This window comes from Amblyomma mixtum, chromosome 2, assembly GCF_055824585.1.
Source record: "Amblyomma mixtum isolate Tamu chromosome 2, ASM5582458v1, whole genome shotgun sequence".
Lineage (NCBI taxonomy): Eukaryota > Metazoa > Arthropoda > Arachnida > Ixodida > Ixodidae > Amblyomma > Amblyomma mixtum.
The window spans coordinates 284,089,667-284,116,486 of NC_143013.1; the positions used below are offsets into that span (position 1 = coordinate 284,089,667).

The following is a 26,820-nucleotide window of genomic DNA, read 5'->3' on the forward strand; positions in this document are numbered from 1 at the left end:
TTTGAATTTTGTGCTTCTCTGATAAGGCACTTTTTTTTCCCGCATTTTTCCAAGAACATATCAACGAGGTTCTACACAACTACACTTGCTTATTTATAATGTTGACACCTGGTCAGGCGCCCTCTGAGGCTATAACTAGCACAGGAACCATTTCCTTTGATGGCACAGTGCTAGACTCTGAAAGCATGACACAACAGTAGCATGCATTTTTATCTGCACGACAGAGAGAGAGAGAGAGAGAAAAAAAAGGAATGCCATCAAAAATGAGCATCACGATGCACAGTCATGTCCCCAAGTGGCAAAGCAGACCTTGTCGGCCAGGGCGGTGAGGCTGTCCTGGAAGCGCTGCCAGAAGTCGGGGAAAAGGGGCCGGTCGATCCGCTTGAGTGCTTCGCGACTGCTGGCGTCCACCGACACGTACAGCTGCGTGACGGGCCCCAGGGCACGCACGGCCTCGGGGAACTGGGCATTGGTCACCAGGAAGGTGGAGATGCCCCGCTCGTGGAGCATCCCCACCAGCTGCCCGATCTCCGGGTACATGATGGGCTCCCCTACCAGGGACAGGGCACAGTGACGCACCTGCCGGCCTTCATCAAGCCGCTCGCGCAGTACTCCGGGCACCCCTGCAACAGGGCAACAATTAAAGGGGCTGCGAAACGCTGCCTGGGGGGATACCGGCTATACTTCAGGTGGACTCTTTATGCCACACAGATGCTGACTTGAAAAGAATTACAGGAATTGATGCACAGGAACGGGAGTTATTCAATGAAGAAATTTTAAAACACAAGCAAACAAAACGCTGCCCTCAACTCGATTTTGGCGGGGCTTCCCACTCCTATTTCGCTCTCCCAATGACGGCACCTGGCGCAACCAATCAAAACAGCCTGCCAGAGCACGTCGCGGAAATTTGTACTCCACGGTTGCCTGCTCTCTGTAACTCGTTCTTGCTGAGACTGGCAGCGTCGTTTCCACGCCAGAGCCCCTGGTGGTGTATTTTTATTTTACTTGCTTTGCAGGGCTTTTATCTAAGACAAACAAGTTGTTTTTGTTGACCTAATATAAAACGCAGGCAGGTGACAAAATGTGTCTCTATTTATTCACACAATTTAAAGTATATTTACTGTTTGTCCAATCATCAAGCTCACGCCAGGTGATGTCATATCCGCTGCTAGAACCTGCCACTGTGTGGGGACACCATCAGAGCCATAAATTTGTTTTTGGGAGGACATCAAAATATTAAAAAACGGAACATACGCGGTATTACTTACGCTAATAGCACCATTATAACTCACTGTATGTGATCGACAGGCAAAACAGTCAACTAAGATTGTGTTTCTGGGCCCCTTTAAGGGGTCACTAAGGAAAAACAAACTCACGTTGGCCTGTATCGACAGATTAACCGTTTCTAACGACAAAGAGGCTATTTTCACTGAAAATGGGGCTTTCATAAGCCACAAAAGGGGCAAAAAATGACATGCAGGTGTCGCCGCTGGCGATTTTCACAAACACACTGCAGTGATGTCAAGGCCAATTTTCATATGCAGATCTTTGAGGCTAGGCTACACTGCGATTAATTTCCAAAGAGTGAATGAGGAACTGTTTTTTGGTCTTATCATGAATCTGAATTGAGAGTTGGGATAAAAGATTTGCCACTTTTAAATGAAATTTTCCCGGCAATAATTCGTCTTTTGCTGGCAAGCAAACTGAGACGAGGTAAGGTGTGGGGTGAGGTGAAATGAGGTTATGTTAGGTTAGGTTACAGTTAGACAATCAACTCTGACTAAGAACAAACTTTGTATGGAGTTGTTATTCTAGCTTTCCTTTCAGGCATGGCACTGCCTCTACTGACATCAAATGCCAATTGAAAAAGATGCACTTCGGACTCTGTAAATGAATGAACAAAGATATGAATGTCCATTTCCTTCAAAATAACTTGCTCCCACTAGTGTGACGAAATAAGGTGCCAAGCCAGTCACTACAGCATTACAGTTTCAGTAGGCTAGTCATGTACACTTGACTATCAATACTTGAAAGTCAAAGAGGTCCGAAAACTTAACTGAATGATTGCGAAGTTCAAATTTAAGGTGACTCTTTTTAACACCCCAGACTCTCATTAATGCAATCTTCAAGAGATCAAGGATTTTTGTTTGATTTATCGAAATAGCACTTAAATACGATCCAAGAGTAATTGTGGTTTTCTTTATGGATATCTATGCATAACAACTGCACTTGGGAACCCTCGGTATCCCGGCCACAACAGTCGAATTTCAATGAAGGCGAAATTCTAGAGGCCCATGTACTGTGCGATGTCAGTGCACATTAAAGAACCCCAGGTGGTCGAAATTCCGGGAGCCCTTCACTACGGTGTCCCTTATAGCCTGAATCGCATTGGGAGGTTAAACCCCCATAAACCATAAACCATTTACTCTATGCGGTTGTGATTACAAACATTAGCACAACATAAAATGCTGGTGACGACCACTGATTGTTTATTAACCAGAAGTCTCCAATCGGTTGTGTGGTTTATAAAAAGCCATTGATCATGCATGGCTTTCAGAATGCAGTAAAACCTCGTTAATTCAGACTGTAAAAAGAAAAATCTGAATTAAACAAGTGCTGAATTATCAAATGGCGCCCACAAAACTGCCACAGGCTGTTTTGTATTACAGTAAATTTAATTGGCGAAAAAGTGGGTGACGGTCATCTGCTCTGGAGTAAAAACTCTGCAACGACGAGTTTTAGCAGTTCCGTCATGCCTTATTGTGATTACAGAAAATATTAGAGCGGAACTGCATTCTTACAGCAGCTCTTGGTCAGAATTAAGAAAAAAAATTTTCCCTCAGACAGCAATAAAAGCTAACATTACGAGTACTAAAAGACTAGAATTTTTAAGAGACTGCCACAGTAAGAATGACACTTCTCATTACCTTTGAACTCGTCTATCATTTTGTAGTGATGCTTGAGCGCATTCTCCACAATCATCTCTGGCGGGTCCATGTTCCATTTCCACTCAGTTCCCACCGGATTTGTGTGATGCCTGAAATGCATTGCAAAATGACAACTTTGAGCATTGGTTTGCTCACAGCACTAAGGAAGATGAACCTGTCATCCTTTATGAATGCTCGCTACACCAAAACTGCTCACTTCTCTGGAGAGAATTCTATCCAAAAGGGTCCTTTTTCACAACTAGAACACTTTTTCTTTACGATTACAGAAATGCTGTGCAAAAAACAGAGAAATGATGGCTTTAAAGCAAAAAACACACGGAGCTTGGAGAGGGAAAAGAATCACGATCAATTTCACACATGCGGCAAGTGGAATCTTGTCACCTGGTTCTGGATGGCTTCTTTATAACCACTAAAATTTACTTCACCGGCGTACAAATGGTTCTCCAGCCTGAAGTTCCAGCTTACTCATGCTCAAACTTCACACAAGGATGGTATTTCATGGAGAGTTTTTGTAACACTGAGGTACATATTGCAGAGTCCACAACAAAAAAAATATCGCTTGGTGAACAGTGAGATGTCAACTCGTACTAAAACAATACAAAACTCCACACAATAATATATACCGGTCCAAACAATGATCTTGCATGAGTGCAATAAACAATGCACCATATACCACTCTGAAGGTTAACCATCACCCATTTCAAGGGTTTCTTTGGCATGGCAGACATTTCTTTATCTCTTGCACCAGCAGATGGCACTGCTGTTCCCTCTAGCATAAAACAGCACACCTTCCTAGTGAAGCACACTCACCGTTCAAAACACACTTCTACTTGATTTGAAAGCAGCATCACCAAACATGGCATTGAACAAAATCTCCAGCAATATATCGTCAACAGCTCGGCAAAAATGAGCAGACAGTTTAGCCAAGAGAAAATTTTACAGATTCAAGAAATTCAATTCAAGAATGTGAATTAGAAATTTAAAAAATGTGAATTTCCACAGGTTCTCTGCAAAGATAGGTAGAAAGGGTAGGCAGTGAAGCAAAGTGGACACATGACTGGGGTCAGTTCTCAAGAGGGTGCACGATACTGCCAGCCACCACCTAGCAGTAGCCACTACAGACTCAGAAGCGTAAGTGGCAAGATCAACTAACGGTTGGTAACGAGAAGCAAGCAAGCACCCCTGCTGCAAACGCGTGCTTACCTCCAGCAAAAGACGCACTTGTTGGCGCAGGCGAGGCTCGGGGTGGCCTCCATGCAGCGGTGCGAGTCGATGCCATAAAAGCTGTGCTTGTAGCAGCCACCGCGACCCCGCAGCATGGCCTTGGTCCAGCGGCACAGCTTCACCCCCGAGTGGGAGCCGATCAGCCGGTAGCCCTGTTTGCCCAGCGACTGGCGCAGCAGCGGCGTCAGCATGTCCCGCCGTTCACCGTCCCCTCCGCCCCGGGCTGTCTTGGACTGCTGCTGCCCCTGCAAGTTGCAAGGGCAAATATTTCCGGTCAGGTACAAAGCTTACTATCGCACAAGTGCATGCTCGCTGGCTGACAGCTGCTTCATGTTCTTCCCAGATACAGACGAGGCCCTAATCTGATGCAGCACCACAGAAAGCAAGTGTGAAAAAAGTTTTTTTTTTTTACTGTGCGCAAAGAAAGTGAGGAGAAATAAAATAAGAGTTAGCTAATATGGCATTTTCCTTTCAACAACTGCCTACATGGCCCATTCTAAATTATTGTCTCAAATGGCTAGCTGCTTGACTTGCACAGTGACACCAAGGAAGGTGCTCTAATGAGTGTATTACTCCAGTAAAACAAACAAACATGGGATACCAGCAAGGTTGAAGATTGGTAAACCCAAAAGGCTTCAGCTTTGGCCCGATGAATCCAAATGGAGCCAGCTCATCTTTGTGGCTCTACATATTCTGGTGCATTGGGCAATTACAACACATATGGAAACGAATAAGCAATCTCCATCAACCTGTTTAAAAAAGTAAGTATAAAGCATCCGACATCTTTTGATGCATCTGTTAAGTTCCTACAACGGAATACGACATTTTATTTGCCCCGAATGTTTTGTGCTGCGTGCGCATGTTCCATTCAAGCATTTCCGCGAAATAAATTCCAAGGTAGTTGCATTCAAACGTACTTGTAATTATTGTGTTATTAACTGCACATCGTCTCAAGCCCGCACACTTTGTTTGAAAAGCAGGCATGATTACATTTACAGATACATAGGCATGTATTCCTGCATTGACACCAGTTTGCTAATTTATCCAGGTCACTTTGCAAGACCGCAACATGAAATGGTGACCTTATTTCCCACTAAACAACGCTTTGAATAGCTAATAATCCACCGAGTGGCCAACCCATTCCTCTGGTGGCAGCTGGAACGAATAGTACAAGACACCTTTTTTTTGTTTGTCTTTTCAAACAAATTTTAATTTGTAAAAGTACTTTATCATTTAAGTTTCCATTTGTTTAAGCTCGTTATATTCTGTGGTATGGGCCACGGTGCTTTATTTTTTCATTCCTTTTCATCTGCCCAAACTAAGTATTTATTAGTATATAACGCAGTCGTTTGCAAAAAGTTTTAAGGGGAACAGCAAATTTTCTGTATCATTCATTTATGTAGTTTGAAGTCAAAGAACACTTGGCAACCCCCAAAGCAGCGGACAATCAACTATTTTTCATCCCGATCAACTGCACCAACCTTTAATTTAGCAGCATTTCTAACATTGCCCAGGTCTTCAAGGTCAACCAGTTCTGGCTCGCCTTCATCACTTGAGCTTTCATAGGCCATGGGCTCCTCCTGCAACCACCCCACAAATTCATCCACTTTCAATATCGAAACACAAGCAGCAAAGCAGAAGTGTCAAACAAAAGCTGCACATCACAGCAAAATATCCTAAAGCTGAATACTATTGTAGCCTAACACAGTTGTTCCACTACAATTTTCCCCATGACACATGGCTACAATGGCCCTCTAGGTGTTCTGATTCATTCAATATAACCTCGAAGTTTCAAGTCCGAAGTGCATGCAAAGCTTTTAGAAGAGCAATTAAGATTGCTCACAGGAGCAGAAGATTTTACAGGCAAGATCGCAGCAGATGGGCGTCCCTTCAGGTAGGCCACAACATCTTCTTTCCAAGCTGAAAACTTGCCAGTTCCTAAATGAAAAAATAAAGAAGTAGAGGAGAAATCACTGAAAATCGCACAAGGTGTTTATAAAACTGAACATAAGAAACCCTGCAGCAGTTAGTGACAGTTACGAAAGCTAAAGCTTTCTCAGTGTATTTAATGCAATCATCATCAGTATTTCTGAACTCCCATCTTATCATAATAATAAAAACGAAACTCTCCACTAAAACTGTTGTGAGTGCCAAACAGAAACAAATGATGCCAGTATATCAAACAACGTAAGCGTATTGCCATGACGTCATGGCATGAAATAATAACGCGAAGTAAAAGTTGCACACTATATATATTACATTGGCTTTCCCTTTACAGAAAAAAGGCTTAACGCTGTCTCACCATATTTCCCTTCATCCTGGCTTTCGTCATTAAGGCAGAGAGGCACCACACGTGTAGCATGCAGCCTGGACAACCAGAAGTCCAAATCTTTCGCAACCTGGGGCAGACAAAAAGGTTTGGAAAACAAAATGAGAAAAAGCGAACTTTTCAGTGGCATTCTATTGTAGGCACAAATTACTCAGTGAAAGGACACCTCCATTAAACTGGTTATGAGGCAAGGAAAGCCGTAGTAGCTATTTCAATCACAGTGAATGCCCCAACCATGCTGCGAGGTAAGAAATGAAGGAGGGAATGAAAGAATGAAGAGAGAAAGTGGTGCCATGTTAGAGGGCTCCGGATTAAATTTGACCACCTGGAGTTCATTAATATGCACTGACATCACACAGCACATGGGAGTTTTGCGTTTTGCCTCCATCAAAATAATGATGGCTCTGTAAAAAATGACAAAACGAAATTCAAAGCAACATGTGGTTTCTCTATGAATAACTCAAAGGTAAGAAAAGACCTAATCACGTCTTCATGCAAATGTTCTTGATGGCTATTATTGACACATGAGAAACGAGCAATGTAAAGTTACAAAAAGCCAGTGAAAAAAAAAAGCTCCATCAACTGAACACTGACAAACTAATAGAAAAGAAAAGTGTCATGTAGCATGCCTAGGTACAACTGATAGATAATAATACTATTAATAAAAAAAAAGATTAAACAGAGCTGAAGTTAGTAAGAATACCTTGTTGTAACTGTCACCATAGGCTGAATCTCCAAGCCCATAGATGGCATAACAGAGGCCCTGCAGGTAATACTTGTGCACTCGGAAATCCGCGTATGTGTCCTTGAGCCAGTCATAGAACCACGTTGCTTCATCGGGGGGTGATCCGTCCACATATGTTGACACAATGAAGATGCAAAGCCCCTTTGCTTTCACCTGCATGTTTGAGCACAAAATATGATCGCCCCAAATAACCCTAACGAAAAGGTGTAGTTACTGCAGTCATGCTTACAAGTGCTGCAGTGATCAAACTGATATGCTGTAACAGCTAGAACTTATTTATTAATAGAAGATTCATTCACATCAGCTGCAATTATTGCTTTTACAAGCTTATGGTCTCTACTGATTACATGCTGAATTCACAGCACAAAAAAATATTCTCTGAAGCAAGGATGCTCCACGAGATGGCCGTTACAGTAAAAGAGAAAATCATCATGAAAAGACATAAAAACTGTCTAGAGAGGGCAAGAGAGAGGACCTCAAGCTGAGAGCTCCAAGTGGTGCAACTGCTAGTACTCAATCGCCGGTCTGTCAGTTTTCACTTACTCAAGCTAACCATCACATACTGAACAGCTCACCTGGCCAAGCAAGCATTCCTCTGGCTCCACATGTTTCAAGTTGACAATTTCGACATCATAGTCCAGTGCGTCCAACTCAGCTGCAAGTTTTTCAGACAAAATCTGGAAGAAACGAGAAATAGTGCCACTAAACTCCATCCCTTGAATGAAAAGCTATTTACATGTTGTGACCTTTCCAAGACTGGCTGATGACTGACGGATTTCATGAGCCAAAGAAATGCTGTGGGCTACGCTGCACACCACAAAGAAGGGCTCTGGATTAATTGTGCCATCCTGTGGTTCCTGAACGTGAACTGACACCTCAATCTTGACACCTCAGTGTTCTTCCATTTTGCCGGCACCACAATGAAGCCACCACTGCTGATGTTGCCCCTGAAACGAACGGTTCGTCCGCTACCACCACTAAGCCATCACGGTAATGCTTTCAGTGTTGAAGGGACTGCAACACAATTCCAATAACGAAACAATATATAACGTCCATTAGACACAACGGCTTGCTCACAGCTCCCTTGCAAAATACACAAAGCTAGATCTATAGAGTATAAACAGAACACAAACAAGGGCAGGCACATGACATACAACTGCCTCGCTCTTGCTATACAGCCTTCATGCAGTCATTATGGTACTCAATATGAGATAAGACTTCCCCTCCATCTGAGCAGAGCTATTCAACATAAACTCATAGAGCTGACTTCATCTAATTTGATATCAGTTAAGCACTCTGTACTAAATAGTCCTGATGAGTTTGCACAGTATTCCATGAAAAAAGAAAAGAAACTTGTTGTTTTGAATTTGCCCAAGTGTAAATCAAGGGAAAGCAAACAATAAAATTTGTGTTTCTGATAGGTTTTGCTGATTCAGCTTCAAAACCCCTAATGCCAGTGTACCTTGCTTGCATAAAGTGGCAGTTCAGTCAGCTCAACGAACTCCAAGTAAAGCAACGAGACAAACAAAGTATGAGCACTATAATAAATGTTTGCTCTTAAGGTGACATACCTTTGCATTTCCTGTCTGTGTCCCATAGAGAACCTTCACTGACCTCCCGTTATGTTTTCTTTGCCTTTGTTTGAAGGGGTCATGTGTCTGCAATATGAAGGAGACAGTTTGACAGTTATTAGTCATAATAAATGACTAAAGACGAAGACATGGCAGATATAAAACAATATGCTATAGTCACCTTTATTTTGGAGAGGTTCAGCTTTTCCCGAGCAACAACAAAGAAGAGGACTGCTAGTACGCCCCCACATAGTGTTGTGGTGTAGGTGCTGGGATACCATTCGCTGGATGACCGCTTTCCAACAGGTTCTGCAAAGAGCATTGCATAAAATGTGAACAAACATCTTATGCCCACCTCTACAGTCCTGCCCATCTACATCAGAGATTTGGGTCCCATTTTCTCAGAGGTCCGTTGATTTACGTCGAATGTCAGTGTGCAAAAGACTGATTAATTTGATCCAGATGAGCAAAGCCTGCCTTCGTATCTGTTTTTAAAATGAACACAAAGTGGTCACCTGACTTAACACTCTACAACAGTGATACCCATTTTTCCTGAGCGGTTTTTGCAAACCTTTTGCAGCATTCCAGCAGTCCCCTGAGCTGAAACAAACGAATCACCAATTCGAAGTGATTAGTGCTGCACTGATGCATTCAGTTTGTTTAGTTTTAATCCGCTTTTTACAATGGTGCTGTAACAAATAAAGCGAATAATTTAGCGCACTCTTCCTTCACCACAACATATCGCTCCACTTAACCCACAAACACAGAGCTGTACACTGCTTTCTACTCTGCAGAGAATGGTGACACTAATATCAATCATGCCGCACCAAGTTAACGCGCCAACAATGAGAGGAGTAGCAGGGAAATGGACTGCAACGTGCCCACAAGTATCGAGAGTAATGAGTGAAGTAGTAGAGAAATTGAATGTAGCTCCTTCAGATTACTGCTCAATTTTGCACGTACATGTGAGTAAAAAGGTAATGTTAGCGAGGACATGGTAGTTTTAAGCCACCTCAGCAACTAGTGCTCTCTGAAATCTTCGCAGAATTTGGGAAGAGGGATCTCATGATAATGCTAACCGGAGCCAGCGAGTTTCTCGATTCATTATTGTGTAGGCCTTAGTAAACAAGAATATAGCAGTAATACATGACGACTAGAAATATATAAAAGTTAGAAAAACGAAAGATCAGTGCCAACGAATTATTAATATAAAGATGAAGTTTGATCATAGGGCTCTGTATCCGCGCAGACACCCAAAGGAGAAAAAGCAAAGCAACGTTGAGCAAAAGACTCTCCAAAGCACTGCAGCATGTGAAGCAACGATGTAACTGCCTTCTCTGGATAGAGAAAGTTGATAACGTTATGTGGACACATGATGGCTTGTCTCTTTTCAATTGCGCGAGCGCTTCACAGTACACAATGCGCTCTTGAAGGGTTGAAGGGAACGCGCACTTGCCTTTCCCGCTCGCCAAGTCAAATTGAAGCAACGCACAAAGAACAGAGATCACTGCGTACAGTGCTATACTTTCCAACATTTCCGCGCACTAAGGTTCAAAGGAATCACTCTTCGAGTATCGCAGATTAAGCGGCGCAACTACGCCACAGGTGATCAGCATGCACGCGACGTCGCGCTTGTAACTGATGTCAATGCCGGTTAGAGGAGTCCGCGCTTGCGAGTGCCGCGTTTGTTTTCCACCAAGCTAAGATGTAATGGTTAAGAACAAAGTGAATAATTGTACAAAAAAGGCATCTTTCTTGAAATGTCATTGTACTTAATTACAAGGTAAGAGACAATTCGTTTATACAACTCGACCTTCGATATCCCCACTTTCGGTTTCGTTGCGATGGTGACTTCGCGGCAAAGTCACCTGCAAATAGAACTGGACGAGAACAAGAGGTTATGTCTGTTTGTAGTTTCCTTGATCGCCGCATCTCTCCAGTTTTCGAGAAGGCGAGGACGTGGTGGATAACAGCAAATAATTCACATACGCTCACGAATCCTGCTAAATCTATCTGAACGATTTCGTCAAGCCTTATCAGTACCATCAAAGAGGCAAAGGGCACATTGGAGCTCTGTTGTAAGCAATTTTATTTTGGACTGAAGCTGAGACCTTCTCCCTCCAGAAGCGACGAGGACAGGCTGCATATATACAGGCATAAAAGCAATTGAGTGCACAGAAATCCAAACACAAATTACAACAAATGTACAGATTAAAGTAAACTGGAGGCACTGAACTTAACCCTATTGTTACACGTTACGGAGTATCATATACAGCATTTATTTTCTTAATTTACATATACAGATCTTAAGATTCCTGAAATGGTTTGTTTCTTGAATTGCGGGGAATGAAATTATCATTTTACGGTTCGATCCCGGCCGCGGCGGCTGAATTTCGATGAAGGCAAAATTCTAGCGGCCCGTGTGCTGTGTGATGTCAGTGCACGTTAAAGAACCCAAGGTGGTCGAAATTTCCAGAGCCCTTCACTACGGCGTCTCTCATAGCCGGAGTTGTTTTGGGCCGTTAAACCCCAATTAACCAATTAATTTTGCAACTATATGGCCTGAACTATGTATAGTCTAAACAAGTGTCATTCATACGAGCCGAAGCAAAATAAGATAAACAGCTTCAAATGTGATTTGACAAGAAAGCTACCCTCTCAAAGCAGAGAACATAAATACAAAGTCAGCAAAATGTGTAAAAAAATTATCATTTCACTTTAATTTTGCAACTATATGGCCTGAACTATGCATAGTCTAAACAAGTGTCATTCCCATGAGCTGAAGCAAAATAAGGTAAACAGCTTCAAATGTGCGACTTGACAAGAAAGCTATGCTCTCAAAGCAGAGAACATAAATACAAAGTCAGCAAAATGTGTAAAAAAAAACAACGTTCAGGACAAATGTACATGAGAGGAGAGGACAACACTATTATGTACAAAAATAAAACCGACATGTCAGACATTCCCAAATGACAGCAAGGTACACAACAGAAAATCCATAAAAACCGCAGCTTATTTCTACAAAAAAAAAAAAAGAAAAGAGCCTATTTTTCCAAGCAAGACAGTGTCTAAGCCACAAATATTAGACACAAAACCTACTATGCAACACCTTCCATCTTTCCTTTCTTTCTCCCACTATCACAAGCAAAAGAACAAGGCAAAAGAAGCAATGCAAGGCACAGATATTCGGCCAATGCAAAGCAATTGCTATGGCAGCAACTGATTTCCGTTCACGAGAAAGCAGGAGCAAATATCCTAGTACACAGAAGTTTCAATTACATCATATTTGTTCAAACAGAAAGAGACAATCCTGAATGCTAAATGTGCACCATTTCACAATCCTCAATATATCATTTTTGCCGTCATTGTTGACAAGTGTGACATTGGAAGTCGCTACTGACATTAAAGAGACACTGAGAACAAATTCAAGTTGTCTCGCATTGATAGAATACCACATTACAACGACAAATACACTACTTTCATAGAAAAATGAGCTTTTATAATCTATAATACACCCCAAAAAATGAAATACAAGTGTCACCACTAACGGCAGATTTCACAAGTAAGCTGCACTACATTGACGTAAGTTTTTTGGGCACGGATACCAAAGACTAGGCTGTAGCACCATTCACTTCAAAAAAGTGATCACGGAATCCTTTTCGGCGTAGATATCACGAGTTTGAATGGCGAGAAAATTTTTAAATGCAATTTTCTCATCATTAAATGCATCTTTTGCTGCGAGACAAACATCAACATACCCAGAAAGAGCCACAGATTGTTTTTACCAAGAACAGAAATGATGTTCTCAGTGTCCCTTTAAAAGTTGTCCCTGCTGAATCATGTACGCATCCATCACAGAAAGATCATGTGATGATTCCGGTGAAGGCTACAGGAGCCCCAGGATGTAAGCAACAGGATCAACTAACAGAATTCGCTTTACCTGTCACCTGCAAATGATGAACATGACCTTCAATGCATAGCATATATTAAAGCAGCATAGCAACAACATGGAAGGATTCTGTGTCGGGCATCAAAATAGATTACTCATTGGCATCCACCCAAGCGCAGCCATACGGCTACAAAGGAAAGCTATACAGCTTTCTCAGAAACTTCGTAGTTAAAGAAAAATTCGTCCTGGTCCGGGGTTCGAACCCGGGACCACCGCTACACCGGAGCAGTCGCTCTACCAACTGAGCTAACCGGGACGGCAAGCTTATGGTAGGGCGAGAGCGAATTGATCAATAACTCGGTGTAGCGGTGGTCTCGGGTTCGAACCCCGGACCAGGACGCACTTTTCTTTAACTACGAAGTTTCTGAGAAAGCTGTATAGCTTTCCTTTGTAGCCGTATGGCTGCGCTTGGGTGGATGCCAGTGAGTAATTACTCCCTTATTACAAATTTACTCCACCTTCGAGGATTCCCCTAAAACATTTGACCAACACTGTTCCCACTTCGAGTTATTGATCAATTCGCTCTCGCCCTACCATAAGCTTGCCGTCCCGGTTAGCTCAGTTGGTAGAGCGACTGCTCCGGTGTACCGGTGGTCCCGGGTTCGAACCCCGGACCAGGACGAATTTTTCTTTAACTACGAAGTTTCTGTGAAAGCTGTATAGCTTTCCTTTGTAGCCGTATGGCTGCGCTTGGGTGGATGCCAATGAGTAATTACTCCCTTATTACAAATTTACTCCACCTTGGGGGATTCCCCTAAAACATTTGACCAACACTGTTCCCACTTCGAGTTATTGATCAATTCGCTCTCGCCCTACCATAAGCTTGCCGTCCCGGTTAGCTCAGTTGGTAGAGCGACTGCTCCGGTGTACCGGTGGTCCCGGGTTCGAACCCCGGACCAGGACGAATTTTTCTTTAACTACGAAGTTTCTGTGAAAGCTGTATAGCTTTCCTTTGTAGCCGTATGGCTGCGCTTGGGTGGATGCCAGAGAGTAATTACTCCCTTATTACAAATTTACTCCACCTTCGAGGATTCCCCTAAAACATTTGACCAACACTGTTCCCACTTCGAGTTATTGATCAATTCGCTCTCGCCCTACCATAAGCTTGCCGTCCCGGTTAGCTCAGTTGGTAGAGCGACTGCTCCGGTGTACCGGTGGTCCCGGGTTCGAACCCCGGACCAGGACGAATTTTTCTTTAACTACGAAGTTTCTGTGAAAGCTGTATAGCTTTCCTTTGTAGTCGTATGGCTGCGCTTGGGTGGATGCCAATGAGTAATTACTCCGTTATTACAAATTTACTCCACCTTGGGGGATTCCCCTAAAACATTTGACCAACACTGTTCCCACTTCGAGTTATTGATCAATTCGCTCTCGCCCTACCATAAGCTTGCCGTCCCGGTTAGCTCAGTTGGTAGAGCGACTGCTCCGGTGTACCGGTGGTCCCGGGTTCGAACCCCGGACCGGGACGAATTTTTCTTTAACTACGAAGTTTCTGTGAAAGCTGTATAGCTTTCCTTTGTAGCCGTATGGCTGCGCTTGGGTGGATGCCAATGAGTAATTACTCCCTTATTACAAATTTACTCCACCTTGGGGGATTCCCCTAAAACATTTGACCAACACTGTTCCCACTTCGAGTTATTGATCAATTCGCTCTCGCCCTACCATAAGCTTGCCGTCCCGGTTAGCTCAGTTGGTAGAGCGACTGCTCCGGTGTACCGGTGGTCCCGGGTTCGAACCCCGGACCAGGACGAATTTTTCTTTAACTACGAAGTTTCTGTGAAAGCTGTATAGCTTTCCTTTGTTGCCGTATGGCTGCGCTTGGGTGGATGCCAATGAGTAATTACTCCCTTATTACAAATTTACTCCACCTTCGAGGATTCCCCTAAAACATTTGACCAACACTGTTCCCACTTCGAGTTATTGATCAATTCGCTCTCGCCCTACCATAAGCTTGCCGTCCCGGTTAGCTCAGTTGGTAGAGCGACTGCTCCGGTGTACCGGTGGTCCCGGGTTCGAACCCCGGACCAGGACGAATTTTTCTTTAACTACGAAGTTTCTGAGAAAGCTGTATAGCTTTCCTTTGTAGCCGTATGGCTGCGCTTGGGTGGATGCCAATGAGTAATTACTCCCTTATTACAAATTTACTCCACCTTGGGGGATTCCCCTAAAACATTTGACCAGCATCAAAATAGACTTCCTGTACTTGACTGCGCAGCTGCACTCTGCTATGCAGAGACTCTACAAACTGCACAGGCAGTATGTACAAGGTGCAGGTTTGGTTGCATGAAATCTGTTTATGCAAAACGAATCCTACAAGAACAAGCAAATATTTCACTGGATGTGACACTTCAGGTCCCACGTGCCTCTTGTGCGATTCAACGGGTCACGAAACCCCCCAGCAAGACCAACACAGTGAGCAAATAAAAGGCGAACAACTACTGACACGACAACAAAATGACTTATGCGCTATTTTCAGCACCTAGCGCACCGTTAGCTGGTGTACGTTTTAGTATGCCAAGATGCTATCAAATCTACACGCCAAGGCAATCAGTCACGCTTCTTGTAAACAAAGTAGAGAAGCTTCTGAACCACCTCAGCTTGCAAGCTAAACAGGCTGATTGCAGGCAACACATTAGGAATTGAGAAACACAGCAGAACAGAAGCCGCCACAGAAATAGTGCCCAGCTGACCAGTCACTCCTTCATCAACTGGCTTCGGGTCGCCAGTCGTTGACCAGGGGGCTCATCAGCATAGCAATGCTTGGCTTTAGGATCACGGTATGAATTTTCATGATGGACACTCTGTAGAAAAAGAAGAGAGAGACACAGGCATGTGACAAAAAGTCAATCACCTTTGTGGCCATGGTCCACTTTTATTGCTAAGGCACTTTTCAAACGTGATTTGCTGCATGTTGTCAAGAACGTTTCGACATTTGTATCTCGGGTGAAACAGCAAACTATAGCCCCCTTATAGAGGTAGTTACTCTTTAATAAGACAAGGGCAAGCAATGCTTTGTTTTGCATTGAACGAATCCTACTCTTCATGGCTTTAAATACATGTCACAGAAACCTGCTGGCCCCATAGATAGAGTTGCTGACATGTGAAAGCAGCACGCAATCAGCTCAGCCAAACATTGTGCGCTGGTAGCCCTTTTTATTTTGCAGGCCACAACGCGGTTCGTTTAATTTTGGTACTTATACAAATTTACACAAATTCTGAAATGGAAAACACAGACAGCTTTTAGGGATTGCTAGATGATATCCTTGCAACCAATGCAGAGCACTGAACAACAGAATGAAGTGAAATTATACGCTACATCTGGTAATCAAAGGTAATGCAAGGTTACAGCAGTGCGAGCAAATGGCCAGAAAATTTGGTGACATTTTTCTCATCCCCTGAGGTAGTGAAATTGTTGATACAGTTCAGCTCATGCTGACAGAAGGAGTGACACATACATTAGATGATGTCCTGCACTTTGTGAGGCACAGCTCAAAATGGTCAGTGATCGATGCCACCAACATTTTGAAGGTGTCGGATGCTTTCCCTAGGATCTTCTGCAGCAGTGTAATCTGCATAAGAATGTCAAAGGATGTGTTAATAGATCACAGCATGTCAAGAGCCAAAAGGCTAATGAAAAAAACAAACAAACAATTTTCATAAAAAAAAAACAAAATTACAAATACAGACTAGAGACAAAAACAAACATGCAATATTAGAAAGTGTGCTGAACAGGTAGTAGACATTTGGCTAGCAATCTACACTTTCTAAGACATGACTTAGTCACTTATTCTTCAGTTTGACATTTTTCTACAGAACAATACACAAGAATAATGGAGGCACTAAAATAACCTAAGACTGCTGGCTAAAAATAAGCAGGCATAAAGTCAGGACACAGGACATCCTATTATGGTTTGTTTCCTTTTAGGGCAGGTCCTTTTCAGCTATGATCGCGCTTTCAGCAAGAAATTTGGCTTCGGTGTAACTTCTGCACAACAGAGTTTGCATTATGTTAGCATCCCCTGCTCCTACCAAATCATTACGGGCTAGAAGGAAGAGACCAATTGAAACATGCCTGAAGGGAATACATTCACAACACAGAATCTTTCTGTGGCTCAAAGGGGTGATGATCTACAAAGTGTGTCAAGTGCGAGTTTGCCAGAGTCATAATTTTATAAACTATGGTGCTTATTTAAAATTAGTTCCTCGACACCGAAAACACATTACTATCCAGTGCTCACAGAATGAAGGAAACTTGGGCGAGTTATTTTGAATAATTCATGGTTAAAGTTGTGCATGAGACAAGGACACCTCCTCTCATTCCTTGTTTGGTTTATGGGGTTTAACGTCCCAAAGCGGCTCAGGCTATGAGGGACGCCACTCTGGAAATTTCGACCACCTGGGGTTCTTTAACGTGCACTGACATCGCACTGTACATGGGCCTCTAGAACTTCGCCTTCATTAAAATTCGACCGTCGCGGCCAGGATTGAACCTGCGTCTTTTGGGCCAGCAGCCGAGCGCCATAACCACCGAGCCACCGCGGCAGCTTCTCATTCATTGTCTTTAGCACTGTTTGAACCACGAATAAGGCTCACATGTGAGAATGGCAGCTGCCTCCTAGTGGGGTATTTAAAGAAAACAATATATGGTAGTGCATTTTGCTTAAATGGCTGCACACCTTTTGCGGATGCATGCAGCAGGAGATGCAGTACTCGTAGATGCTGCAGCAACCATTTGGCTGGCACGTGTCGCAGCAGTAGCGCCGTGTGCTGGCCGCTTCAGCGATGCAACAGCCATTTGATGCAACCTCTGATCTCTGGCAGACATAACCTAGAAGGTCGAAACCAGTACTTCTCCTTCAGCAGAGCACCCAAAATATACATTATTTTTGAAACAATGCCTTCACGGCTGTTACAGATGGTTTGCTCATTTACTTTGGGGCTTGAAACATTTGAGGTTTCTTGGAAATGGTCACCTAAATAGATGACATCAATTTTGTGAGAGCATGTGTGACCATATTGAAACGGTTTTAATCCACACGTTCACACAAAAAAGGCCATCAATTTTAAATGTGTACTTCCAGACACAGCCAGCGTTCCCAGTTACGCGACAGAACAGACAAGGTCACGGCTGAGAGGCGTTATTTCCACTGGAGGTATTCACTCAAGCCTCAGTGGCTGCCATATTGATGTACATGGAGAATGACGAAACGCAGTATGCTGTGTCTAATCGGCTTATCGGCGCCTGCTTTCGACAGTACCACTAAAGCCGCATGCTGTACATAAAAATGGCACCCATCACACCAAATGAATACGCCCTATACCTAAGTGCAATACTGCATTGCACTATGCTTGTAGATCGGGGCACTAAACATTGCTGCAAAAGACAGTATTGATTTTGCGTTTTGCGTTCTATTTCGACACCTTCACAATTTTTTACATGACAAGTACATTATTTAAATTCACACTGCACCTAAACTATACTAGCATGCGATTCACAAAGTGAGCGATTACAGAAAAGCATGTGAAGCATTTGTTGCAGCAGTTATGTTTTTGAACTGCTAGTCTAACGTGGCATGCAGCCTCCTCTGTGCCCACACAGTACTTTGTGTGAAGTAAAGAGCGCAAATGCTGGGCAGAACAAATAAAACGAAACAAAAACAAACAAAAACATGTGCCTCTTTGACAAATAACAAGTTTCAGAATCATGTTTAACTTCGTTCCGGCCGAGCATGACGCCAGTTGCACACTTCCAACAATGAATGACAGTCAATACAATGAACGACAGAATATTAGTTTTGCACATAACATGAAACAGAGCATGTATGAAAAAAAAAAAAAATGAGTTCAAGGTGTTTACATTCAACAATAGCGGCATTGACAAGTTGCCACTAAACCATTCTGAGACACTGCTTTCGAGGCATCACGAGGTAAAATTGACAGTTTTTAAAACTTCCGACCTCTAAATCAGGGTACTATTCAGAAATGAGATCGTGACCGACAGGCTCCACTTACCTCGGTCATCCGCAACGAGTACTTTTCCTTGTACCGAATTTCTGCAACTAACAGCGGCACTTGAGTTGCCTTTCTCTTTGTCCACATGCCATTTGAAGGAGCTCGGTGGCAGAGATATCTTTTCCAGAGTTTCGTTTGTTTCAACGCCTAGGGAGTCCTGAAACCAAGATCACACGAGGAAATCAGCATCGCTCATGGTGTAGGCCTCACAACTGTTCCATCCAATCACCGTGTATGAAATTTAAACACAACGAGTGCGTCCCGCGGGGTGCTCAGGTTTCTGAGAGGCACGGTGCCTGCACCCGTGCCCGATCGCACGAGCGGGTAGCAGACCGTGACCCACCTCTGTTAGGAGCGACGATAAGCAATACAGCAGCGATACGCAGAAGATGACAGCAAGCACAATCCTCTTTTTCAGGAACCTTACAATGACTTTGGTCACCATTTAATCACGACTCCGGTGACGATGACCACACCATAATTTTAAACGCAGCCGTTTGCTGCCAGCAACAGCCGTGCATTGCTATGAGACGGGTAGCGTCCCCATAGGCCCTACGCCTCAGCGGCCTCGGCAGCAGAGCGCACTGTGATCTTTCGGATTTTCGGATCTCTCGGACGGTCAGACGTCAGTTGGATCGACACGGCTTGCATTCGGCTTGTCCATAACAAAAAGTTAAGGCTTGACTTGGCTTGGCTTCATACTTTTTAAGTTTAGCCTAAGCTTTCCAATCGCTTGTCGAAACAAGCCGCTGCTGCCGCTCTTGATCGTTGCGCGCGCGGGAATGTGCGGAGAGTCTCGCCTGCTAGGCAGTGGGCAGCTTTGTTTATCAGACCGTTCCAACAAATCGCCTCGAAATGTCCATGCTCGAGAAGCTTCAGATACAAGGCATCAGGAGCTTCGGCCCCAAAGAGTCCGACAAACAGATGATGACATTTTTCTCGCCACTGACGTTGATATTGGGCTGTAACGGCACAGGCAAGACGACTATCATCGAGTGCCTGCGCAATGCGACCACGGGCGACTTGCCACCGGGCCAAGGCAAGGTGTTCATCCACGACCCTAAGCTCAACCGCGAAGTCGAGGTGAACGCCCAAATTAAACTGAAGTTCATTGACGTCACAGGCTGCGCCAACGTGTTGACGCGAAGCTTCCTTTTGCGTCAGAATAAGGCTACGACTACGTTCAAGACTGTGGACACCGCTCTAGTGCAGTACAACAAAGACGGTACGAAAACCACTGCCACACCAAGATGCTTCGATGTCGGCGCTACTGTCATTGAACTTCTGGGTGTGCCGCGTGCCATTCTTGAGAACGTCATCTTTTGCCACCAGACCGATTCCAACTGGCCGCTGTCCGAGGGCCAAACGCTCAAGACAAAGTTTGACAACATATTCGCAGCCACTCAGTACATAAAGGCTCTGGAGCAAATTCGCAAGCAGAAAATTGAGTACACGAATGGTGTAAAAATGCTGAAGGAAGCAATAAAGTATCTCCGACAGAACAAGGAGAAAGCTGACGAATACGAAGAGGAGGCGGCCAAGGCGGAGCAGCGGCTCGCAGACTATGCCATCACGACGCGTGGTATTGAAGAGGATCTGGAACCGCTGCGCACCGCGTGGAAGACTCTTGAAGACAAGCAAGACCAGGAGCGGAGCCTCCAGCAGAAACTGAATGCCGAGAAAGAACAACTGCAGTACACCGAGAATGAAGTGAAGCGCATCACCTCAAACCTGAAGGAAGTGTTCGCTGGCTCGGTCGAGCAGTTGAAGCAGCAGATACAGAACTTCGAGGAACAGGTGCTGGAGGACAAGGCATCTCTTGAGGCGGAAAAGAGAGCCTTGCAAGAAACATGCTCGCTGATGAACAAGAACAGTGATGAACACAAAAAACTCCTCCCCATGTTGGGGCAGCTCCAGAGTGAGCAACTAGCCGTCCAAGAGACATCTCAAAAGGTTGAGGCCAAATTGGAGCGGTTGAATGATCGCTTGTCGCTCAATGCAGACATCAGTTCAAGTTCCTCTCTGAAAGACAAAGTTACATCTGTCCTCGCAGGACTTGAAAAGAAAAGGAAAGAAGCCCAAAGATCCTTTGACGATGCAAAGCAGGATAACGAGGATAGGGAAAAGGCCTTGCAGGGCGATGTAGACTCTGTGCGAGAGCAGAAGTCAAAGTGCGAGCAAAAGATTGACTCTGTGCGGAAAAGCATAGATGAAAATGGAAAGGAAATTATGAGGATTCGTAAAGAACTGCTTGATGCCAAGACATACAGCTCACAGGTGCGGGAACTGAACAGCGAGATAGAGAGGTTCAAAGAGCAGATAAGTATCTTGGAAGGCAAGAACACGCGTGACAGTCTAAAAGAGAAGATTGATGCTGACCAGCAGCTGAAAGATGAAATCACCAGCAAGCTGGATAAGCTCAATGCAGACCTTGTCAGTGCCCAGAGGTTTAGCAAAGAGCAGGCAGAGCTTGAGCGAATTAAACAGGACATTGAAGAGAAGACTACTGCTCTTGCAGCAATTATAACAGAGAACAAGGAGAAGTTTGTTGAGCTCCTTGGCAGGGTCCCCACTTCAGACTACAGCAAGCACCTGAAAGAAAAAGCATCGCAGATTGAAGCTGATGTTAGCCATCTGCGAACCATGGTGAACAACTTTCAGGCAAAGCAGAGCTCTTTGGAAGCACAGCTGAAAATGTTGGCTGAAGACCTAAGAAACAAAGAGAGTGAGCTGGAGAAGAGCAGGAAAAAGATCCTGGGAGTCTGTGGGTCCGAAAATTTGGATGGAAGTATTATTCAGCTGAATGAGGACATTGAAAAGGCTCGTAAAGAGACTGGAGAATTGACTGGGAGTCTGGCAATGTATCAAAGATACATTACATCCCTCAGAACAAAGCCCTGTTGTCCTCTTTGCAAACGAGACTTCGCTGAAAGACGGTTGGCGGCGAGTCTCGCTTCTGACTTGGAGAGAAGAATCAGTGAGATCCCCTTGCAAGCAAAAAACATGTCTGATGTGATCTCAGAAAAGGAAAACCTGTTCAACGCTATGCAGAGACTTAAAGGTGACGAAACAAAGATGGCTCAGCTGAAGACCCACGATGTTCCAAAGCTGAAACAAAAAATTGAGAAACTGAAAGCTGAGCAGGCTTCCTTGGAGATACAACGGAGCAAGGAGGAAGAGATTCTAGACAGCCGTCTTTTTGACTTGGCCATGGCTAACTCCATGACAGGTGAAGCTGAGCACATTGACCGCCTGGAGCTTGACATTAGTGCACTACGGCGCAACTTAGCATCTAGGTCACCTAGGGTCCAACAGCTCGGTTCTATGAAGTCTGTGGATAGCATTCTGTCAGAAATACAAGACCTGACAAGCCAGGCCAAAGCGTGTGATAAAAGCCTGAGTAGCTTTCGTTCCCAGCAGGAGCAGTTTCACAGCTTGGACATGTCGCTTAAGGACGCACAGAGCGCCAAGTTGAGACTTGAATCAAAGATGAAAGAAGAGTCAATTCTGTACGAGCAGAAGACCAAGCTGGAATCTGAAAGCCAGACTTTGAAGAGCTCCTTGGAAACACTCAAAAGAGAACTACAGGAGCACCAGCATCAACTTGATAAAGCAATAAAAGCAAAAAGCAAAGCAATGAGCGATTCAGAAAGTGTGCTCGACAGGCTGCGATCAGAGGTCAGTCAGCGAGGCTTGGAAATGGAGGACCTTCGAAAGCACTTTGACAAGATCCAAGAATACCATGCCAGTGGCAATCCCCAGATGCTGCAGGATGTAAAGAAGAAATTGGATGCACTAAAGGTGCTGGGCCAGAAACTCGAAACCGAGAAAGAAGAGAAAACCGCCCTTGTAAGGCGCCTAGAGCAGGGCTTGTCACGTCAGGAACTGAGGGAGCGCGAACTCAAGGACAACCTGCACTTGAAAGATCTTCAAAAGAAGAAGGTACAGCACACGGACAAAATTGCAGAGATCAGGGAAGAAATGAAGCGAGCTGGGCTCGTTGATCTAGAAGTTGAAAAAAGGAAGGTTGGTGAAAGAATCGAGAAGCTTAAGAGAGAACAGCGAATGATAGAGAGCAAGGAAGGCGAGCTCAGGGTGAAGATTGATGCTGCCAAGAAAGAGCTTAGCGGCCACTTCAAGGACGCTGGGAAGAAGTACATGACAGCATTGAAGGAAATGCATGTGAAGGAGTTCATCGGCAAGGACCTTGACATGTACTACAGGGCAGTCAACTATGCTGTGCTGAAGTACCATGAGCAGAAGATGAAGGACATCAACAGGGTCATCAAGGAACTCTGGCGAGACACTTACTGTGGCGACGACATTGACTACATCCAGATTAAGACAGACACAGATGACAAGGGCCTTGAGTCATCTAGGCGTTCCTATAACTACCGGGTCGTCATGATAAAAGGGAAGGTCGAACAAGACATGCGTGGCCGCTGCAGTGCAGGACAGAAAGTGCTTGCATCACTCATCATTCGGCTTGCGCTTGCCGAAACCTTCTGCCAGAACTGTGGCATACTGGCTTTGGATGAACCAACCACAAACCTGGATCGGAGCAACATACATGGCCTTGCGCTGTCGCTTGGAAAGATTGTGCAGGCACGCATGCAGCAGCGCAACTTCCAGATGATTGTCATCACCCACGACGAAGAATTCCTTCGGCTCCTTAGTGAGCGTAACGGACTTGCTGAGTACTTCTACAAGGTGGAGAAGTCTGATGATGGCTGCTCAAGACTGCAAAGGTGCCGACTCAGCACGGTTATGTAGTTTCTGTCGCTGCTTGGAAGTGAGGAAAACGATAGCATTTCAAGACTGTGATAAAGGGGTCACAACTTTGTTTCGTGTGTGCGAGAACGTTACAGGTGCAGGCACACTTATGTTATAAATATAATCAACTGGCTGTTTTTATTTAGCAGATCAGACTGTGTGTGTTCCATGAGCATTAAATAAATTGTTGCTTTCTTGTGCTCCAGGTTGTAGAATTGAATTTGGGGGTTGGGATGTGTCGTAGATCATTCAGGAACAAGTGCAGGGCAGTGCTTCCAATTTTGGCTCTCGAGTGATCGGGGCTTCCACGCCTTTTGAATGCTGCTGCTGCTGCACATAAAATCCGTTTGCAGGAATTGTGCCTATGCAGACAGTAAAAAGGAATCTCTAGATCAAGTGCTGCAGCAGTAAATATTGAAGTTTAGACCTTGTGTCAGCAAGGGTACGACGCAGAGTGAATGAAAATTCGTGACAGGTGCAGTGATTAAATAAAGCAAAACATTCCTCCCAGGCGTACAGAGTGTAAAAGCATGTTTGTGCATGAATGCTAACAGTGCAGTTAGCTGCAGGAATGTGCTACTGATGCCACTTGGAGGGTTGTTGTTGACGATGTACTGTCAGTACCTTTGCTTTTTAGTGGATACACCCACCCTCGTGTACTTTAATCTGGCACGTTTTGCAGTTCCCTTCCTTGGGCACCAATTGAAGCAGGAAAGTATGTGAGCAATAACATTGTAGCCATGAGCACTGTTTTGCTGGTATGTTGAAAAAGATGTGAACTTACTGCACTTATTATTTCTGACTGTGCCTACTATTGCAGTGTGCATGCACATCATCCAGTTAACACGTCCATTGTGTCGTGGGTCACGTCTCGTACGCATGCTGTGTGGCCAAGAAGGCTGTTACGTGATGAAGCCTTGGGATAACTCGGTAACTTCAAAGAGCCCGCAAAGAGCACTCATGCAAGGTTGCTACTGCCATCAATTGGCAGCTCAAAGAAGCTGGTTTTGCTAGTGGCCCACTGATGGATTATAGCGCACAAGGATTAGGCTGAAAAAATTTCTGCCGTAGTTAACCTCATAATGAACTGAACACTAGTCTCCATATTATTGCCTTTTCAGATACAATTACAATGCTCACGCTTCTTTGAGATCGCTTTTCACTATATTGCTAGCTAAGCACTTTTTTTCTAGACCTTTTAAAGGTATAATCTTCAATTCCTTTCTGGTCCCGTACCTGTAACCATAAACTATTTGCTGTAAATAATTCAAACAATTAGCTTTTGTTTTGAAGTAAAAAACTGCAGCTACATAACGGTGTGCCCCGTTTTGCAACATGACCTCAGGGACATCTTTTGTGCAGACTTTATTTTATCTGCAAGAGGCCTATTTCTTGGTGAAATGGTACTAACAGTGAACGTTCACGTAAAGGCCTTTTATACTGCATGTCGTAATACAGGAGTGACAACAGTGGCAAGATTTTAATGGCGCGTGTGTCTAGTGCGAACAATTCATCCTGCGGAAAAGCGCACATGGTCGTGTCCCAATGTTACTCCGGGGCACCAAGAGATTGCCCCAATCAATTCTATTTCTTTCAGGCAAATCAAGGTAAGATCTTATATTGAGACTGTGAACAATTCATCGTGCGCCAACGCACACATGGTCGTGTCTCAATGTTTCTCCGGGGCACCAAGAGATTGCACCAATCAATTCTATTTCTTTCAGGCAAATCAGGGTAACATCTTATATTGAGGCTGCAACAGACATCATAAAATCTCAAAGGTGGCCTCCATAAATTCTTTGCATCTAAAACGTCACGAGCTGTGACGTCCATCAAATAGTATGACTCCGTGAGAGCAGGTATTGGTTTTTGATGAAAAGAAATGGCTCAGTATCTGTAACATAATGGAAGGGATAAAGGAGAGAGTGAGAGAAGATAGGAAGATTTCGACCACCTGGGGATCTTTAACATGGACTGACATTGCACAGTACACGGGCGGCTTTTGCGTCTCGCTGATTGCAACCTTTGCCATACATCTTTTCGGTATATGCGTCATTTTAAGACCAGCAACTCTTACTACTTACGTTTATCAAGGACGCGTCTGTCTTAAAAATGAAGGCCGAATTGACCAAAACAGTTACACCACACTATGTAACATAGCAATAGTAGGCGTGTAGTGCCTCATTTGATACTATACTTTCGATCTGTCATATATGTGCCCGTATAGCGGCCATCGAAGTATAGCATAGCGGCCAACTATGCTCAGTTTTGGCTATAGCATAAGCCGTAGTCGTATTTATTTTAGCAACACATACAAGATGACAATGACAGATACAAAAACCACGCAAACAAAACCTCAGTTATAGACGAAAATTAAATGAGAATTGCAATGAACTGCAGAAACACAGTTGCTTTTTACATCTTTGCTGGTGAGACGTTGGCACCCACCATTCTAGTATTGCTGGTAACGTTTTTACCAGCTTCGGTATTGTTCTTGTCGAGATCGTTTAAAGTTGTATTCTAATTAGTCAATGCCATGCTTTATGGACTTTATGTAATGTCTAGATGGCGCAGGGAGAAAATTTTATCTAATTTTGGCAATTTTTATCTCGGCAAGGATGAAAACAGCATATATTTCTGAGTGCTGAACATAAACATGCAACGAATTTTTGCCCACTTTTTGCCGATCTTGAAATATGAAAATTTATGACTAATTACTGTGCCTTTCAATAGCTTCCGTATCAAAAAATCCAAATCAGGCGTCTATGGGTTCTGCAACTGCCACAGTGCAACTATAGTTTTAAATTTTTGCTCCACTGGCATAGAAGTTACAAACCTGTTAAATATATCCACTAAGAATTGTACTATTTTTGACGAATAACCCATTTTAATTACATTTGTGATGAAATGTTATGTTCTTTTGATTTATTCCACAGAGAAATCTGCAAGCTTCAAAATGCAAAAAGAATCATCTACATCCAACCTAATCATATGGATATATCGTGGGCAACACTATGTGTGATGGTTGGAAAAAAAAAAGAAAACATTTCTGAGCAAACAAGAAAAGGAAGTTTGAAAACAAGCCACAAGTTTATTTGCAGCAAATTAAGGTTTGGAGTCCAGTGGATGTCATGCTAGAAGCCTCCAGGCGCATAATCGCTATCATTCTCTTTCTCTCGTTTTCTCTTCACTGCCTGTCAGAAATTCTCAGCATCAGTGCGATTACTGTCAGCTGCAACCAGCCGGCAGTGGTCTTCCTCTGTGCTTGT

The 26,820-nt window shown here is 44.0% G+C and overlaps 3 protein-coding genes across 5 annotated transcripts in view; 1 reads left to right on the forward strand and 2 right to left on the reverse strand.

The window, feature by feature from the left end:
- Positions 1-10,466, reverse strand: part of LOC149364297 (S-adenosyl-L-methionine-dependent tRNA 4-demethylwyosine synthase TYW1-like) — a 22,459-nt gene extending 11,993 nt beyond the window's left edge. The window contains exons 1-11 of the mRNA XM_089574237.1: positions 10,274-10,466; positions 8,999-9,126; positions 8,818-8,904; positions 7,822-7,923; positions 7,205-7,399; positions 6,475-6,571; positions 6,016-6,110; positions 5,654-5,752; positions 4,152-4,417; positions 2,928-3,037; positions 310-623 (exon numbers count right to left, since the gene is read on the reverse strand). Of these exons, the coding sequence (XP_089430363.1) occupies positions 310-623; positions 2,928-3,037; positions 4,152-4,417; positions 5,654-5,752; positions 6,016-6,110; positions 6,475-6,571; positions 7,205-7,399; positions 7,822-7,923; positions 8,818-8,904; positions 8,999-9,126; positions 10,274-10,352 (1,572 nt within the window). The 5' untranslated portion in view covers positions 10,353-10,466. The remainder of the gene's footprint in view (positions 1-309; positions 624-2,927; positions 3,038-4,151; positions 4,418-5,653; positions 5,753-6,015; positions 6,111-6,474; positions 6,572-7,204; positions 7,400-7,821; positions 7,924-8,817; positions 8,905-8,998; positions 9,127-10,273) is intronic.
- On the reverse strand, positions 8,999-19,404 carry LOC149364298 (SREBP regulating gene protein). 3 transcript variants are annotated; one of them, XM_089574246.1, is made up of 6 exons: positions 19,122-19,404; positions 18,779-18,935; positions 17,443-17,594; positions 16,222-16,335; positions 15,457-15,567; positions 8,999-9,126 (listed from the first exon to the last, which is right to left on the reverse strand). In XM_089574246.1, the coding sequence occupies exons 1-5, from the start codon at positions 19,221-19,223 to the stop codon at positions 15,460-15,462; spliced, it is 633 nt and encodes a 210-aa protein (XP_089430372.1). In that variant the 5' UTR covers positions 19,224-19,404; the 3' UTR covers positions 8,999-9,126; positions 15,457-15,459. The 3 variants fall into 3 exon arrangements, with proteins under 3 accessions (XP_089430372.1, XP_089430371.1, XP_089430370.1); XM_089574245.1 differs by lacking the exon at positions 8,999-9,126 and adding an exon at positions 10,889-10,957; XM_089574244.1 differs by lacking the exon at positions 8,999-9,126 and having other exon boundaries at positions 15,311-15,567; positions 19,122-19,403.
- Positions 19,405-19,456: 52 nt separating this feature from the next.
- On the forward strand, positions 19,457-23,756 carry rad50 (DNA repair protein rad50). The gene has a single exon (XM_089574236.1). It carries the CDS (start codon positions 19,634-19,636, stop codon positions 23,549-23,551), a length of 3,918 nt encoding a protein of 1,305 aa, XP_089430362.1. The 5' UTR covers positions 19,457-19,633; the 3' UTR covers positions 23,552-23,756.
- Positions 23,757-26,820: the final 3,064 nt, after the last annotated feature.

Bases quoted from the DNA above. Each gene is read 5' to 3' on its own strand.
- LOC149364298 (XM_089574246.1), bottom strand. From the start codon at position 19,223: ATGGTGACCAAAGTCATTGTAAGGTTCCTGAAAAAGAGGATTGTGCTT. The intron at 16,336-17,442 runs GTGTGCAGCCAT...ATTCTTATGCAG, and splicing joins GCTGCATGCATCCGCAAAAG to ATTACACTGCTGCAGAAGAT. The intron at 15,568-16,221 runs GTATGTGTCACT...CTTTTTCTACAG, and splicing joins AGTGCAGGACATCATCTAAT to AGTGTCCATCATGAAAATTC.
- rad50 (XM_089574236.1), top strand. From the start codon at position 19,634: ATGTCCATGCTCGAGAAGCTTCAGATACAAGGCATCAGGAGCTTCGGC.